This window comes from Myxine glutinosa, chromosome 1 (genome assembly GCF_964187855.1).
Source record: "Myxine glutinosa chromosome 1, kmMyxGlut1.1, whole genome shotgun sequence".
NCBI lineage: Eukaryota > Metazoa > Chordata > Myxini > Myxiniformes > Myxinidae > Myxine > Myxine glutinosa.
The window spans coordinates 103,352,532-103,365,100 of record NC_136261.1 but is presented as its reverse complement, the minus strand read 5'-3'; the positions used below and the strand labels follow the sequence as shown (position 1 = coordinate 103,365,100).

The window sequence follows — 12,569 nt, the reverse complement described above, 5'->3', positions numbered from 1 at the left end:
AATCGACTTCGTTCCGCAACTTGACCCACAAAAAGCACAATTGTTGTTCCCCACCGTACCAGCGCGAATTGTTGTACAGGCCTTGAAAGAGACAACAGATACAATAGATGATACAACCTCTGAAGGCTACGAGCATGGTTTGCGTGCAAGTCAATTTGTAGATCAGGATATGGAGCAGGTCTTAGCATTACACCACACAGCTCTACGTATAAGAGCAGATATACGAGACTCGCCCTCTTATAACGACTGTTCCTCTGTCAACGCAGACAACGCAGCTAAAATTATTCCCGAGAGTCTCTTCATGTTACTCAGTGTACTTCTGACAGGCGAGCCAGGAGAAACAGAAGTTGATGACACAACAAGGATGTTATCTCTCAGTATAGCCCAATATGTTGTACATGCCGTCTCCAAAGGGAAAGCGCTGACACAAAAGCATGTTGGGCTAGGAATGACCCTTCACCAAGCAACTCGTTCCAAGGACCTGGTGAACATATTTCACAAGGCCGGACACTGCATCAGTTACAGTCAAGTTCAACGTGTAGATACCACACTAGCGCAGCACGTACTGGACAACTCAACGAAAAAGGATCAGTTTCCTGTCCCACCAAACCTTGTCGAAGGCCGGTTTCTCCAATTTTCTGCTGATAATATCGATATTATAGAAGAAACCCTCGATGGGAAGGGAACATTCCACGCAACGCAGGTGATTGCTTTCCAGAGAGGGGCGTCACAACACCACAGTGGACAAGCACTGCAAATGGGACAAGCAAGGTCACTCAAGGTACCAGCGGAGCTACAGCAGCTTACGCCTGCACCAGACTGCGGTGCACGTGCCCAGCCACGATTTGACACAGAAGTGAAGACTAATAGCTACACACCAGACCCAGACATGAAAAAGAGAGCAAACATCAAAGACCTTTCGTGGCTTCTTGTCTGACATTACAGCAGTCCAAATCAATCAGTTCCAGCATGGACAGGTTTCAATCAATGCGTCATCAATGATACACAAGAAACAACAACCGTGGGTTACTTACCTATCATCAATGCTCCGGCACATGAGAGGGACACCTTGTGGACAGTTATACTTCATTGCTTACGAATCACACAGGAGCTGAACCCTGGCCAGTCCACTGTATTGACGCTGGATGAACAACTGTATGCGAAGGCAAAGGAACTGCAGTGGGAGAATCATGACACATGTAAAACTCTCTTTCTGCGTCTGGGGGGTTTCCACATAGCCAAGAACTTCATGAGAGCCATTGGGCAACACTATGCAGATTCTGGCCTTCAACAGATATGGTCCGAAAGTTTGGTGTATGGCGAGAACACAGTCCAAAACAACATGATGGCGGAATCATCCAACCGCACGACCAGAGCCCACAAGCTGACAGTGGAGGCACTCTGGCAGATCAAGTGGCCACATTTCCTCGCATGGGCACAAGATCAAGGGGTCGGAGAACAAGAACTACAACAACTGTCGGAAGAAGTAGCACAATCTTTGGATGGACTTGTGGATCTTGAACAAACGAGTAACCCATCTGAAGCATTGGGCAAACTGGAGGAAGCAGTGAAGGATGCGCATCTCCTTGAACTCCTGGAGCAGTATGACAAAACCTTATCTCCAACAGGTCTCTATTGGAGACACTACATGAAAATGGTATTGGTCTTGCTGCAGTTCATACGTGCAGAACGAACCGGAGACTGGCAGATGCATAAGTCAGCATTTATGGCCATGCTGCCTTGGTTTGCTCACTACGACCACACAAACTACACACGCTGGGGAGTGATATATGGTGCTGATATGTCAACTAGACAGTTCACATCCAGACGTCTACCAACAATTCATGGATGGTGACTTTGTTGTGAAATCAACACACAAGAGCTTCAACCAAATTAGCACTGATCTTGCACTGGAGCACGTTAACAAAGTCGGGAAAGTCGCTGGTGGTCTGATAGGAATAACTCGAACAGACAGTGCAAGGGACAAATGGTGCCTGACATACAACGAGTGAAGCCGAATTGTTGACGAGACCACTTCAATGTTTGGCATGGCAATCGATGACACAGAGTATGCACCATCTGCGTACAAAGATGTCGGTCCAGCAAGAATAAAGAGGGACAAAGAAGATGTTCAAAAGCTACAGGAACAGTTCTCACGATTCCAAATATTTGACAGTGAGAGCAAATTAGGCGACGAGTTGACCTGTCTGATGACAATGGATGTTGCCCCTGAAAACATCAAGGACGCTTTACTGACCGCTGAAACCCATGGAGAATCAAAGATCAAAGAATTTGTGGAATCACTGATTTGCAAACAAGACGTCGGCTTTCATGTAAAATTGAAACAGCCACAGAGTCCTACACTGACGACAATGTACACACTAGAAAAGATGAAGGATGCTAGTCAAAAGCGTCAAACCATCAAAGCAGACAGGCTTCTGTTCCAGCGGCTTCTTGTGGCACAGGACTCCGGACGTGATATAGACCTTAAAAGTATTCTGAGTCATGAACTAACACCGGTACCACTCTCATTGGCAGACACGGCAGGAAGCCTACGTCCTACGAATAAAGCTGCGCTCGGGAAGATCTTGGAGGGTGGAGTAACTGTCGAGGTCCTGCCAGTGTCTTCGCTTAAGTATTTCCATTCCAAATCTTTTAACCTTTCCTGGCTCTGCAGTTGCATCTCCATTTTCCGGAGCTCCACATGTTTTATCATAGATGGTCAGGCATTGGTACAAGCCATTGGAAAACCAATGGGGGCAAAGTCATTTGGAGATCTGGCTGATGTCTTCAATGCATCAGTGTTCAGTCATTTCAATCAGCACTGCTCAAGAGTCGATGTGGTTTTCGATCGATATCGTATGACATCAATCAAGTCTGGGACCCGGGAAAGGAGAGAGGGGCGAGTACGTTCTATCCGGCGCAAGATCGACAGCAGAGAGATTCCACTCCCTGCCAACTGGAAGCAGTTCATGGACTTACCAGAAAACAAGGCAAATCTGACCAACTTTCTCAGCGATCAAATGATGTTGGAGGCAAAAAAGAGCCGACCCACTTGTGAGTCGATCACTGCAGGTGGGTTTGAGGAAGAAACCAAAGTAGCATCGTCACTGGGGTCTGATGTTGAACAGCTGCAATCATCACACGAGGAGGCCGATACACGTATAATAGTGCATGCCAAGGCGGCCTATATGGATGGATACGAACGGATCATAGTCTCGTGCAGGGACACCGACGTATTGGTACTGCTCACACACTTCGCGGGACAATTAAGTGGAGAGCTCTGGATGAGAGCTGGCACAAGGCAGCAACGGCGTTATGTAGCTGTGCACGACATACAGTTGACACCGACCATGCAGCGTAACATCCTGGCGTACCATGCGGTTACAGGATGTGACACAGTCAGTCAACCAAGTGGACACGGGAAAAAGACGACATGGAAGGTATTCCAGCAACACGGAGCATTGCTTAATGATCTCGGACGTGGCACACTGTCAGAATCCATATCGGAGTGTGGAAGAGTTCTTCTGCCGCATTTACTCACCAGCTTCGGACGAAACTAACATCAACGATGTGCGATACCGCATGTTTCAAAAGGGCACCAAAGACCAAGAAAAGCTTCCGCCAACTCGAAAATGTCTTGAGCAACACATCAAACGCGCACACCACCAGGCTCAGGTGTGGTACCAGGCAGATGTACCAATCCCTGAAATCGAGTCGCCCATTGGAAGTGGATGGTACGAGAATGCTACGAGGAGACTACACCCACACGTCAGTGTGGACGATCCTCTGCCAAACGAGTTCACAGACATAGTCTGCTGCAAGTGCAAAAATTGTGCAACTGCCAGATGCTCTTGTAGGGCCAAGAACCTGAAGTGCATAGCTGCGTGTACCTGTAATAACGGAGTGTGTCACAACCCATACAGTGTGGCAATTGAAACGGACTCTGAATGACTTAAACACGACATTCTTTTATTTCATTTCATGTACATGTAAACTTGCACATATGCAATTAGCAGCATTTTCAGTCCATGGTTACTTGTTTATATGACATCAATATCATGTTCTTACAAATATTACCGGTCAGCGAATCTTAAGTTTCACTAGGGGGGTGGGTTATGTTTGTTGTAATTAATCAGTCGTATTCACAGTTGTAAACCAATTGTCTGTTACTGTTATGTGAGGGAATAATAATGAATGATTTTGATACCTAAAACATATGCATGGGATGTTTATTTGTGAAGTTATTGCAATTTTTGTTATATGTTTACGGTGAAACCGAAATAATTATTCGGCATTTTTTTGTATTTTTTGCCATTCTTTGTAAAATTTCCCGATATTATAGTATAAACCAATATTTTTACAATATGTAGTGTTATTCTGCTCATTTTGACACCAAAAATAAGTTTGTAACTGAATTATTGGTCATTTTATTGACATTTTTGTATTTTCGAGAAAATCAGACATTTCGCGATTGACCTTTTTCACAAAATAACCCACTGTGAGGTCCCAAATCAAAATATCAAGTGTCATCCAGGCTAATATTGCTCAGGTGTCATGGTTCAATCCTAGCATGGGTGCCAGCTTGTAACAAACAGTTACCCCTCATGTGATTTCTGGGCCCCTTTTCAGATAATATTCCTAGTCTAATTGGGAACAGTACATGAGCCATCTTGCAATCGAATAGCTTCGCGTCTCTGCATATGCAACATGCGGTGCTCAAATTGTCCGAAGTAATGAAGACGGCTCAATATTCAAGAAAACTCAAATGAAGACGCAGCGTTCCAGTGAGGTCGGCGGTGAAAGATTCCCCCCAATCCGCATGTAAAGACAACCAGATCGTGGCAAAACCTCAGTCTCGCTCGGTACGATTGCTAATTGGAGCAAAATCCTTCTTCCACCAGAATCGGCTTGTCTCCCGTATCGCAAGAATGAAGCCCCTCGCTAAATGACTGCTGTGGGGCATTCAGCACGGCGACCAGGAGCTGCAAGAGCGCGGTGTGGTGGGCACGAGCCGCAGGTGTTACAACAGGACCGTTGAGCCTTTCGACGAGCATGCGACGCACGGCTTTGCGCAAACTACACAGCAGCTGTGTATCCGGTGGTGAAGCGCATAATCTCACGACAAAAGCTCCTGCAAAACAATGAATGTGTTGGAATAAAATATAAACATGATCAAGAATCACCTGCACTGGTGCGCAATTGCATTTTGATCCACAATAACAGGATGTCAGCAATCCCAGCATGTGTGAACATTCTTGTTCATGCAAATAAAATACTGCAGTTGAAAACTGTATCAATCCCTCACCGTCATAGTGAACCTCTCCATTGGATAGTCCTCAAGCATCGCAGTCAGAAGGGAAACCAATGTTACCCTTGTACAGGTTGGTGAACTGTTTCCCACATTGACGTCAGTCTTGTCATGTGACATGTGCAAAGAAGCAAAACAAATGTATTTGTGACCGAATCCTAAACAATCATTGCAATCGAATACTTACATTTGCATAAAAAGCATATTCCAAACAAGCACTCACTGATGCCATTGAAGTGAAAATGTATCAAAGTTGAACCCAGGTGTGATGCTCACTTAAACCGCTGAGGGGCGTCTATAAGACCTCGGACGTCCGCGACTCTGGGCCACTCTTGTGACATTATACTATGACATGTAGTCTTGGATGGTACGTACCCGCTCGTGTTCTAGGCTTGCTTGCATTGACTGATATCGATCCTTTCTATATGATGCCAAGATCCTGATACATATATTGCATGATTGTATTTTACAGGATGATGCCAGAGATCTGATTGTTATTAAACCTACCGATGGGACAAAGTTGTGGACTTGGTTGATTTTCACAACACTTAATAACAATCAGATCTGGTCAGTCTTGATCAGTCTTGCCGACCACTTGAGGACAAGAGGCGGAAATGGCAGGACACAAGATGATCCAGGTACCGACATTTGGCGCCGACCCACAAGCAGTGGATTCGGGCTCGGAGCTAACTCATTGGCTCAAGTCACTGGAGAATCAGTTCAAAGACCAGGATGCCATTCTCACTGATGAAACGAAACTGGATGTGCTGCAGACTAAAGTACACCATCACGTCTACAGGAGCATCGAACAGTGTACGACGTACAATGCCGCTGTGGCAGAGCTAAAGCGAATTTATATTAAGCAACGGAGTGTGGTGTATTCCAGGCATCTGCTCGCAACGCGGTGTCAACAGCCCGCTGAGTCGATAGATCACTTCGCCCAAGAGCTGCGACGTCTACTTGCAGACAGTACTCAAGAGGTACGCACTCACGAGCAAGTCCAGGATGATCTTGTCCGAGATGCTTTTGTCTCTGGGATCAGCTTTTCGACTCTCAAGCTAAGACTTTTAGAGACAGCGGACCTGACGTTCACGGAGGCTCTACGGCTGGCACACGTATACGCTGAGGCCCGGGAGCAATCTAATGCCTATGACCACACACGGGTCGTTGCGGGGACTTCTCAACATGCGCGCCCGGAGAGAGCTACCGCCGAGGATACGGGAGCGGACTCGACCACACTAGCGGAACCCCTGGCCGGTCCCGAGGAGGACCCGGATTCCGGCTTGGCGGCAGCTGCGGCGGCTAGGCCAAAGCCTGTACGAAACGCTACATGTTACTTCTGTGGGAATCGACAACATCCCAGGTCTGCGTGTCCGGCTCGGGAAGCGATATGCCATTTGTGTTCGACAAAAGGACATGTTGCAAAAGTTTGCCGAAAGACTGCGCGGGGCACATGAACACGTGCGACCTTGAATGGGCTTATCGCCGAGCCAACGGGCCGAGCACAGAGCGGGGCGCCTCACCCGGCTTTGATGAGCGGCGCTCCTCCTCGTGGGCCCCTGGCTGCACGCTCGACCTTGGTGAGATACATCGGGCCGCCAAAACAAGTGGCGCTAACACAACCGAACGCGGAGCGACCGTCCTTGACTGGTATCCGAACGTCTCATGATGGCTTTGAGACTCACCGCGTGACACGAGCGCCATCCAAAGGCTGCTCATACGAACTACAAGCTCTTGCTTCAGCACGTGAAACTACAGTTGGCTGCGACCCTTCTCGCGTGACACGAGCGCCATCCGAAGGCTGCTCGTACGAACTACAAGCTCCTGCTTTGGCACGGCAAACTATGCGCTTGACACGAGCGTCATCCGAAGGCTGCTCGTACGAACTACAAGCTCCTGCTTTGGCACGGCAAACTATGCGCTTGACACGAGCGCCCTCCAGAGGCTGCTCGAACGACCGGAAAACTGTAGCCGGCGTGGGATCTACACGCGAGGCGCGATCAACTTGCTCGGATGGCTCAATACCTGCCGGACCTCCCAGCCTTGCTCAGGCCATCATTCCACTTATGATCGAAGGCATTTTTGCGCGGGCTTTAGTCGATACGGGGTCCACGGATAGTTTTATTGATCATCGACTGGTGCGAAAACACGGATGGCCGGTCCTAGGGACAACACGACGGATCTTTATGGCCTCCCAAGGGCTTAGGCTCCGCACAAAAGGGGAATGTCGATTGAAGCTTGTGATAAAGGGACGCATGTTTCCAGATGTACATCTCATGGTCTTACCTGCTTTATGTGCTGACATTCTGTTAGGACATGATTTTCTTAAGCGACATGGACGTTTGGAAATGGAATTCGGTGGGACTGACACGCTTGCTGTGTGTGCACTCGCAGGAATGGAAATTAAGCCTCTTTCGCTGTTCCCCAACATGACCACTGACTGCACACCTGTAGCGGTAAAATCACGGCGCTACTCACGAGCAGACGCGCAATTAATTGCGGAAGAAATGGCCCAGCTCTTAAAGGAAGGTATCATAGAACCTAGCCGGTCGCCGTGGCGGGCCCAGGTCTTAGTGGTGCGAAGCGAAGCGCATCGCAGACGCATGGTAATCGACTATTCACAGACGATTAATCGCTTTACACAGCTGGATGCCTACCCCTTACCGGGGATGGACGCACTGGTTCGACAGGTGGCCCAGTACTCAGTCTATAGCACTCTCGATCTGCGTAGTGCGTATCATCAGATCCCCATCTCTAGGGCCGATCACATCTATACCACCTTTGAATCGGGTCAAAGGTTATACCAGTTCACCCGACTACCTTTTGGGGTGACGAACGGGGTCGCCTGTTTTCAGAGGGCTATGGACGACCTCATTACTAAGGAGAACTTGACGGATGTCTTTGTCTATCTGGATAATCTTACGGTTTGTGGGCATGACCAGGGGCATCATGATGCTAATCTGAAGCGCTTCCTCGAGGTCGCGCAGAGGTATCGCCTAACCATGAATGAGGCTGTGTCGTTACTCCCTACGCACGATAGATCTTCTGGGGTACACCGTGACCCACGGCTCTGTTGCTCCAGATAAGGAGCGTCTGCGACCTGTGCTCGATATGGCTCCGCCCTGCGATCAAGCTTCGCTGAAGCGTGCTCTCGGGCTGTTCGCCCATTATTCTAAGTGGGTGCAAAATTTCTCCGCGAAGCTCCGCTCTTTTGTGGCCTGCGACACGTTCCCCATGAGTACAGCCGCCTTGGCTGCCTTTAGGGGCCTTAAGTCCGACATCGCTGGCGCCGCGACGATAGCGAATCTTTCGTCTTAGAAAGTGATGCCTCAGATCATGCGATAGCGGCGACCCTCTCCCAGGGGGGGGCGCCCTGTGGCTTTCTTTTCGCGGACTCTCACCTCCGCTGAGCGGAGGCATTCGTCTGTCGAAAAGGAAGGGTACGCGATCGTCGAGTCGATTTGGCGATGGCGACCGTACTTGCTTGGGCGATGCTTCCAAATCATCACGGACCAACAAAGTGTGGCGTTCATGTACGACACCTTACATGCTCAACGCATTAAGAATGAGAAAATCACTCGCTGGCGTATCGAACTCGCCGACTTCTGCTACACCATCAAATATCGCCCGGGGAAGGATAACCTGGTCGCCGACGCCTTATCGAGGCCGGCTACGTGCGCGGGTATCATAACTTTGGAGGGTCTGCGCGCTTTGCACGACACTATGTGTCATCCTGGGGTGACGCGTTTCGCTCATTTTGTGCGTCGTGGTAATCTGCCGTACTCGGTTGAGGACATCCGCCGGGTCTGCCGTGACTGCGCTGTATGTGCGGAGCTCAAACCGCGTTTTTACAACCCTCCCATGGGGACGCTGGTTAGGGCTACTAGACCGTGGGAGAGATTGGCGATGGATTTCAAAGGACCGCTGCCGGTGTCGAGTAACTCTCGTTATCTGCTCACTATCGTTGATGAGTACTCGCGATTCCCTTTCGCTTACACATGCGCGGATATGACGGCTGCCACAGTCATACGGCGCCTGCAGAATTTGTTTTCTATGTTTGGGTATCCGGCCTACGTGCATACCGATCGGGGTGCGGTGTTCCTGGGCCAGGAAGTGAGGAGTTTCTTGCTCCAAAATAATGTCGCTTCGAGTTACACCACACCGTACAGACCTCAGGCGAATGGGCAGGTCGAACGCTTCAATGGGATTATATGGAGGGCCGTCATGCTAAGCCTCAGGAACCTCGGCCGGGGCCTAGATAAATGGGCTTGGTCGCTACCTGCGGCGCTGAACTCAATCAGGGCTCTACTATGTACGGCCACCAACCAGACTCCTCACGAAAGACTGTTCCACCACCCTAGAAGCTCGGGTAGTATCTGATCTTTACCCAGTTGGCTCGCTGAGCCGGGGCCGGCCTATCTCAAACGTGCGGTTCGCACAAGCAAGTACGATCCCTTAGTGGATAAGGTGCAGGTACTCCAGACTAATCCCGAGCATGCTCGTGTGATGACGGCAGATGGACGCGAGTCCACTGTCTCCATACGCCATCTCGCCCCTTGTGGCATCATCGACCCTTATAGGGATATCGACGAACCGATCTATGAGTCTATGGACTCTCCCGAAGCTTCCCCTATGGAGCATCTGCCGTCCCTCCCCTCGCCAGATACACCCCTGCCTGAAGGCACTGAGGTGCCCCCTCCGACACCTGCCTCCAGCGGCTACTCCGATGCAGGGGACTCCGGGCTTGGGGATGTCGTACCCGGTAGTTTCCGGACCCGTGCTGGCAGGGTAATTCGCCACCCTGACCGCTACGGATGGACCGACTGACATGGAATGACATCCCCAATCAATTAATGCTGACGCACGCTTGATTCCTGCCTAGCGGTAGTGTAGTTCTAACGGTGGGGAGAATGTAGTGAAAATGTATCAAAGTTGAACCCAGGTGTGATGCTCACTTAAACCGCTGAGAGGCGTCTATAAGACCTCGGACGTCCGCGACTCTGGGCCACTCCTGTGACATTATACTATGACATGTAGTCTTGGATGGTACGTACCCGCTCGTGTTCTAGGCTTGCTTGCATTGACTGATATCGATCCTTTCTATATGATGCCAAGATCCTGATACATAATATATTGCATGATTGTATTTTACAGGATGATGCCAGAGATCTGATTGTTATTAAACCTACCTATGGGACAAAGTTGTGGTTGATTTTCACAACAGGTGAAAATCTGTTGTCGAAACTGTCTGTAAAATTTCACTGGGTGATTTTCCTTGAACCATGGGTGGTTCACAATCTCCTGCAAAACAATGAATGTGTTGGAATAAAATATAAACATGATCAAGAATCACCTGCACTGGTACGCAATTGCATTTTGATCCACAATAACAGGATGTCAGCAATCCTAGCATGTGTGAACATTCTTGTTCATGCAAATAAAATACTGCAGTTGAAAACTGTATCAATCCCTCACCGTCATAGTGAACCTTTCCATTGGATCGGCCTCAAGCATCGCATTCAGAAGGGAAACCAATGTTACCCTTGTACAGGTTGGTGAACTGTTTCCCACATTGAAGTCAGTCTTGTCATGTGACATGTGCAAAGAAGCAAAACAAATGTATTTGTGACCGAATCCTAAACAATCGTTGCAATCGAATACTTACATTTGCATAAAAAGCATATTCCAAACAAGCACTCACTGATGCCATAACTAAGGTTTGACTCAAAACTCATAAAATACATTTTCATTCATCAAATAAGTCATTGTGTACAACACAAAAGTTTTATCTCAGCTGAAAAATAAATCCTCTCAGCTCAATAATTGGATATTAAGTACAGTATGTGTGGTTTTATTCGGCCGAGGGCGAGCGAAGCGAGTAAGCCCTCACTGATGCCATAACCAAGGTTTGACTCAAAACGAATAAAATACATTTTCAAAGCAAAGGCTGCTTATTCCGAGGAAAAGCGAGGACACGGAGCAAAGCGAGGACAAGGTTGCTTATTCCTGATGCAGTGCCTTCAGAAAGTATTCACACCCCTTGACCTTTTTCTAATATTTCGTGTTACAAGCTAAATTAGAAATGGATTACATCGAGATTTATTTTGTCACTGAACGATACACAATCCGGTATTTTCCAGTATATTAATCGCGCTCTTTTATCTGCAAAAAAAGTTAAAAGTGGGGAGTGCGGTTAATACACAGATATAGAAAAAAGTCTCAAAAACAATCAATGCAAAATTTCAATTCTATTCTAATTGTTACACATACACCAGCAGATCTACATTCTACATATCGGGTAACGTTTAGAGCTGCAGGGCCGGGTTTATTATGGCCCCTTTGGCGCATCAGTGGGGGAGATCAGAAGGGGCCCATAATGACCAAGATAGATTTTTTAAAAAGTGTACATATTGTGATATGTTTAAATAAAGATTGTGCAGAATATAATGCTACTTATTAAAATAGGGGCAATACCCATGGAAGCTCACCTGGTAGAACAAGCGTTACGCCTAGGTCCCCCGTCGGTGAAGTGATGCGAGTTGACAAAGTGGAAGACGCAAGGCGGCCATCTTGGATTTTGACGTGGCGACCCAATTTTCAATAGCGTTATCCCTTATGCGTCGATACACCCACACACCAGATTAGAAGTTAGCAGTTGGTTTATTTTTCAAGATATTTCGCTCACAAGGTTCAGACATATATATAGTGGCGGCTCTCTTGGATTTTGACGTGGCGACCCAATTTTCAATAGCGTTCTTCCTTATGCGTAGATACACCCACACACCAGATTAGAAGTTGGTACTTCGCTTATTTTTCAAGATATTCCGCTCACAAGGTTCAGACATACATGGCGGTGGCCATCTTGGATTTTGACGTGGCGACCCAATTTTCAATAGGGTTCTTCCTTATGCCGAGATACACCCACACACCAGATTAGAAGTTGGTACTTTGCTTATTTTCCAAGATATTTCACTCACAAGGTTCAGACATATATATGGTGGCGGCCATCTTGGAGTTTGACGTGGCGATAATGTTAAAATTAGAAGAACACAATAGAAGATAATGTTAAAAAAAAAATGAGCCCTATCTTCCAATGGTAAAAAAATCCTTCAAAAAATTCCTGGATCGGGAATAATATCCTGAGCTTCACCAAAAACTAATCAATTCTTCCTTATCCCAAGGGCAATCATCCCACCAACTTTCATCCAAATCCGTTCAGAACTTTTACAGATATCTTGTGTGTACACGTACACACGTA

At 47.8% G+C, this 12,569-nt stretch overlaps 1 protein-coding gene across 1 annotated transcript in view; it reads right to left on the bottom strand.

Moving 5' to 3' along the window:
• Window positions 1–4,669: 4,669 nt before the first annotated feature.
• Window positions 4,670–12,569, bottom strand: part of LOC137426650 (ribosomal protein S6 kinase alpha-3-like) — a 196,638-nt gene continuing 188,738 nt past the window's right edge. The window contains exons 17-20 of the mRNA XM_078775236.1: window positions 10,787–10,894; window positions 10,501–10,612; window positions 5,309–5,416; window positions 4,670–5,134 (exon numbers count right to left, since the gene is read on the bottom strand). Of these exons, the coding sequence (XP_078631362.1) occupies window positions 5,412–5,416; window positions 10,501–10,612; window positions 10,787–10,894 (225 nt within the window). The 3' untranslated portion in view covers window positions 4,670–5,134; window positions 5,309–5,411. The remainder of the gene's footprint in view (window positions 5,135–5,308; window positions 5,417–10,500; window positions 10,613–10,786; window positions 10,895–12,569) is intronic.